Genomic DNA, 5738 nt, shown 5'->3' with positions numbered 1-5738 from the left:
ATTTACTTGACTATAAATGATTTTCAAGTATTTTATTTTTGGATGTATGAGCCAATACCAAGGCTTACTAATACTACACATCATAAAAACCATATAGACATTAAAATGGAAAATAATTTAGACATTACATATAACATCTATTGCATGGAGTGAAAATTGTCCATCATATGGATGGATGGGGAGCATTGATTGCAAAGAGTGAAAATTGTCCATCATATGGATGGATGGGAGGGAGACAGAGAGGCAGGGGGAGAGAAGGAGAGAGGGAAAGAGAACATCTATTGCATGGAGTGAAAATTGTCCATCATATGGATGGATGGGAGGGAGAGAGAGAGGTGGGCGGGAGAGAAATAGTCACAAAGCTGGAGGGCACAGAGAGAGAGAGAGTCATGGGGAGGAGAGAGAGAGTGATGGGGAGGAGAGAGAGAGGGAAGTGTAAAAGAGATAGAGGAATGAAGAGTGAGAGGAGGGGACAAAGAGGAGAGAGGGAGGGAGAGAGATGGAGTTGGAGGGGGGAGAGAGGAAAGGAAAAAATTACATAGAGATATAGCAGTAGATAGAGAAGGAGTGACAAGGGAGAGATGGAGAGAGAGGGAGAGAGGAGAGGAGGGAAGACAAAGAGGAGAGGAGAGAGAGGGGGAGAGAAAGGGAAGAGAGAGGGGGGACATGGATATGGAGGGGGAGACAAGGGGGAAGAGAGAAGGAAAGAGGGAGGGAGATAATGATAGAGTTGGTGGTTAGAGAGAGAGATGGAGGGAGAGATAGAGGGAAGTGGGAAGGAAAGAGAGAGAGAGGAAGGAAGAAAGAGAGGAGTTGATAGAGAGAAGGAGAGAGGGAGGGAGATAGTTGAGCAAGAGGGAAGAGAGAGAGGGAGGGAGATAGTTGAGCAAGAGGGAAGAGAGAGAGGGAGGGAGAAGAGAGAGGGAGGGAGAGAGTTGGGCAAGAGGGAAGAGAGAGAGAGAGAAGAGAAGGACAGATAGATCCAACCTTAATATGATATGTGTAGATATAAAAAACCAGCAAAGATTCATCTTAACCTCAAATTTATCAAGCCCCAAGAAAGATCAAATCTCTTTTCACTTAAAAAAAAAAAATTATCCCAAAAAAAACTTAATCCCTCTCAAACATTTATAAAACACTATATCTAAACTAATATCTTATATAACCAAACCATAAATATTTCCATAAAATTATGTACTTTATAATAACAAAAAATAAACTTATTTTGCCCTCTAAAATATCTCTATCGTTTTTCCAACAAATATTCTCCAAGGGAAATAACGGTGAGATTTGCCAATCAAAACATCCGCAGCATTCCTAGCACTACCAATCGACAAATTTTATGGTTAATCCTTCTTCCACGTGTCGGTAAACTATTCCCTTAGACGGATTCTAAGTCAACCGTCGCCACCCTGATCAAAATTCGGGCGCACCTAACCTTTAGGTTAGTTAACCATATAGGGTTTAGAGGTTAGTATAACGCCATGTATATATTCGCACAAAAGTCCGACTGCTCCTTTTTCTATAGCAACACGGCAAGAGCCGAGCGCATTTCGATTTGGGTTTGTTCTCAGATTGCAATTCTTGAGGGGGGTCAAAATTTCTCAGAGCTCACGCGCTTTGTTAATGGATTCTCAGTCCAATTTTCAATGCAAATTCCAAGCATCTTCTTCATCTTTGTACATCAAATCCTTCAGACAAAATCAAAATCGAGAACAGCAATCCAGCGACTCTGTTCTTCTGAAATCCTGCGCGTGGTTTCGGGAGCTCTGGAAGTACAGACGGGTGGCTTTGAGAGTTCTTTAGCCAGGTACGGCATTGAAATTCTGTGCATAAGATCGTCATTAATGAATGATCCGTCTCCCTTTATCTTTAGCCGAAGGAGTAAACAGTAGACCCCCTTTTTTATCTTGCTTTGGACGGAAACCCAAAGGGTTTCGATCCCGTGATCTCCTTATACAGACCCAACAATACTTTTCTCGGCGGGTAAGTGCTCCATGATGGGCACCAGTGGTGCTCCCAAGAGGTCCATCCGACCACCGCGGCAAAGGGCTAAGGTCCCAGGATGGGCTTCCTTTGATGCCCAACAGCGGGGTGGGGTTCCTGAGGCTGACGTCGACCCTTTCCCACCTTTTCCTCCAACCTCGTCCTCTTCTAATCATCTCCAGAGAAAGCCAAGTCAGGGTTCTGTTATGGACAAGAATTATCTGAAAGAAAAAAATGATGTCTCGGCTGTGGTGGGGCACGAAAATATTTCCTTTATCTCTCCAAATTCTAGAGGCAAACCCTGGAAAGGATTTTCTCAATTGATAGAAAAAGTTGCTGTTGGGCCAGAGAAATTGATTGATCCTTATCCTAATGCAATCCTGGCTAGCACTGCTATGCTGCAGGGCGTGACAGATGATGCAAATCAGAAAAAGGTTGCAGTAGAGAAACTGAAGGCCTTGTATGGTTGGGCTGATGAGAGCCTGATAGAGGATGTTTTAGTGGCTGTTAATTATGAGCTTGAACAAGCCTCTGCTTCCCTGGAGTCTATGGCTGTGATGACGTTGCCGGAGAATTCAGATCCCTCTGATGCATCTGAAGCTGTTGAGAATTCTCTACCTGATCAGAGTTCTGAAGGAAGTGGCTCTCTATTGCCTGAGTCCTTGGGTTTTGAAAATTTGCATGTGACAGCTGCAAGAGGACACATGCCAACTGCTCCCCCTGAGCCAGAATGGGAGGAAGACGATGTATATTTGAAACATCGAAAGGAAGCATTGCGGATGCGTAGGTATATTTTGCCAGCCTATTTCCGTGAAGTCATTGAATTTTTTTAAGGTGATCATTACTGGTAATTGGGAAGGCATGAACATATATTATCATCGCTTGTTTTCAAGCAGGGCTGCAAATCGACATTCAAGGGAAGCTGAAAGAGCTTATTTGCGAGGCGATCACAGCACTGCTAAGAATATTTCTCTAAAATCAAAAGATGAACATTTGGCTGCAGATAAACTAAATGCTAAGGCAGCTGCAGAAATTCTTCAAATTAGAAATGAAAAACATAAGGACATTTGGAAGTTAGATCTACATGGGCTTCATGCAGCAGAAGCGGTGCAGGCCTTGGAATTGCGATTGGAAATGATTGAATACAATACTTCTGCCCCATCTGGTCCAGGAACAAATCAGCAAAGCAATTTCAATACAGAGCAACAATCTTCGGGATTATTATCCTTGCGAACTTGGAGGCCATCTGAACTGCAAGTCATAACAGGTAAGAAGTTACTTCACTGTATCAATTCTTGGTTGTTCTAAAAATTTGCAAGATACTGTCACAAGGGAAAATATAAAGCAATTGGACAAGTCCTTATATTGGAAATATGCAAGGGAAAAACAATTATATCAATGAAACTGTGATTTCTTGTTTTGAATGTCGTCAAATTTTGATGTGACTAACAATAATCTAATGATGAGCTTCGTATGACGTGACTGACTATAATCTAGTGATGGGCATCGTCTGATTATGGATATCAGATTCCTATTTCAGCAAATATACAGTTTCAAACACTCTGTTTTGCTGTTTTCTGCTATATTTGCAAGATTTTGTCACAAGGAAAATATAGAGCAATTAGATAAATCCTTGTATTAAAATATGCAAGGGAAGAACAATTGAATCAATGAAAATGCGATTTCCTGTTGTCTGTTATCCGATATGATGTGTCTTAGTCCAATCTAGTGGCCATCATCTGATTATGGATAGAAGATTCCTATCTCAGCAAAAATACAATTTCAAACGGTATATGTTTTGCTGTTTTCTGCTCTATTCGCTAGATATTGCCACAAGGGAAAATTTAGATCAATTGGATAAGTTATATTGGAAATATGCAAGAGAAAAACAATTATATCCATGAAAATGTGATTTCTTGTTCTGTCGGTTGTCAAATATGATGTGACTGAGTCTAATCTAGTGATGGGCATCATCTGATTATGGAACGCAGATTTCTATCTCAGCAAAAATACAGTTTCAAACAGAATATGTTTTACTTCTGTTTTACTGGTTTCTGCTCTATTTGCAAGATATTGCCACAGGGGAAAAGATATAGCGATTGGACAAGTTGTTATATTGGAAATATGCCAGGGAAAAACAATTATATCTATGAAAGTGTGATTCTTTTGTCTGTTGTTCAGTATGATGTGACTCCATCTAATCAAGTGATGGGCATCAGCTCATTATGGATAGCAGATTCCTTTCACAGCAAAATATAGTTTCATATAGTATATGCTTGCTGTTTTGTGTTCTATTTGTTAAATATTTATCATCCTTATATGTAAGTTCATCTCTTTGTATTTATATGTAGGTTCATCTCTTTGTATTTCTTGCTGTTGCAGGAGTTGTTCATCTCTTTGTATTTTTTTCTGTTGCAGGATTTGTGGATTTGTTCATCTCTTTGTATTTTTTTTCTGTTGCAGGAGTTGGAGTCCACAGTCGTGGTGGTGCTGCTCTTCCTATTGCAATTAAAAACTTTCTTATCGATAAGGGGTATATATTTATCTCAAACTTTTAACATGAATTGTCTTGTATTAGGGCTTTCATTGAAATTAACTGCATGTGGTTCAGCTGTATTTGCATTGATCGTATTATCTTAGACTATGATTGAACTGTGCCTGATTTCATTTTGTTTAAACTTCTAGAATGAATAGGAAAATTAGATATTCACCATGCACATTTCCTTACATCGAATCTAAGCAGTTATCATATCTTCTCAGCAATCTATGACTTCGGAAGTTTTGGGTAGATAAGAATGTCTAGAAAAATGTTTTGATAGTTTGGCTTAGCATATCTATTGGACAGTGCAGGTACAAATTTAGTGAAGCTAGAGCAGGCGTGATTGCTGTTCGCCCTAAGTTCCGCTATAAGTAGGTTCCTCTTTTTAACTACCCAGCAGTTTGTATGTACATTAAAAATCAATCTGAAGATTTGTGCCCTGATTTAGGCCAATGCACTTACCCATTGCCGTGAATTATTTATTTTAATTGATTTCATTCCAGGAGGAAATTGTTTCCTGGTCGTTATTTGTACGTTAAAAATCCAGTGCGCAATAAAAAAAAATTAATTCTCTATACATTCATTTTTGGTTATAGATTCCGACAGTTTGAATTTCTGTGGCTATTTATTTTGGTCGTTGAAAGTCTACCCTCATTTCTTTTCTTCCCTTCTTCATGGTTTGGTATTTCATATTTGTTTTTGGACTTTGATATTTGTAATTAAATAATACAACATTACATTTTCCCATATATTTGTTTTTGAACTTGAGTTTTGTAATTAAATAATACAACATTGTAACACAAAATAATTTGTATAAAATAAGTACGAGGATCTTTAGTTACTCAAGCATTTGATTTATAGGTTTTTGTAGTTACTCAAGCATTTGATTATAAGTTTTTTTTAGTTACTCAAGCATTTGATTATATATTATGTACTTTATAAAAGATATATTATATGTATTTCATGTTACAGTATAACAATTTTTACGATGTAAAGCCTTTTCTCTGGAAAGAACTCCACTCAGGTCTTAGCTGTTTTCATTATGTTTCTTCTGATTTAATGTTAGATGTTTACAAATATCATCTTTAGATTCAAATCTTGTCATAACCTTCTTTTTTTTGTATAGCTACCTTTTCCTTATTTGTTTCAAGATTATTTTTGCTCGTGTTATTCTGATCTTCAATCTTGTAAGCCCAGGTTAAAAAAATAAAAG

At 38.3% G+C, this 5738-nt stretch overlaps 1 protein-coding gene across 1 annotated transcript; it reads left to right on the top strand.

Annotated features, from left to right (window-relative positions):
* The first annotated feature begins 1518 nt into the window (after positions 1 to 1518).
* LOC149183958 (uncharacterized) lies at positions 1519 to 5139 on the top strand. The gene is made up of 4 exons (XM_089417349.1): positions 1519 to 2773; positions 2883 to 3253; positions 4450 to 4519; positions 4837 to 5139. Exons 1-4 carry the CDS (start codon positions 1998 to 2000, stop codon positions 4898 to 4900), a joined length of 1281 nt encoding a protein of 426 aa, XP_089273475.1. The 5' UTR covers positions 1519 to 1997; the 3' UTR covers positions 4901 to 5139.
* Positions 5140 to 5738: the final 599 nt, after the last annotated feature.

This window comes from Pinus tabuliformis, chromosome 3_2 (assembly GCF_031772625.1).
Source record: "Pinus tabuliformis cultivar Carrire ecotype Pingquan chromosome 3_2, CPIR1, whole genome shotgun sequence".
NCBI classification, from domain to species: Eukaryota; Viridiplantae; Streptophyta; class Pinopsida; order Pinales; family Pinaceae; genus Pinus; species Pinus tabuliformis.
This window is presented reverse-complemented; position numbering and strand designations above follow the sequence as displayed.

Excerpts from the sequence above, each read along its gene's own strand:
- LOC149183958 (XM_089417349.1), top strand. The coding sequence starts at position 1,998 with ATGATGGGCACCAGTGGTGCTCCCAAGAGGTCCATCCGACCACCGCGG. Across the intron at positions 2,774-2,882 it reads GAAGCATTGCGGATGCGTAG|GGCTGCAAATCGACATTCAA; the intron begins GTATATTTTGCC and ends GTTTTCAAGCAG. Across the intron at positions 4,520-4,836 it reads AACTTTCTTATCGATAAGGG|GTACAAATTTAGTGAAGCTA; the intron begins GTATATATTTAT and ends TGGACAGTGCAG.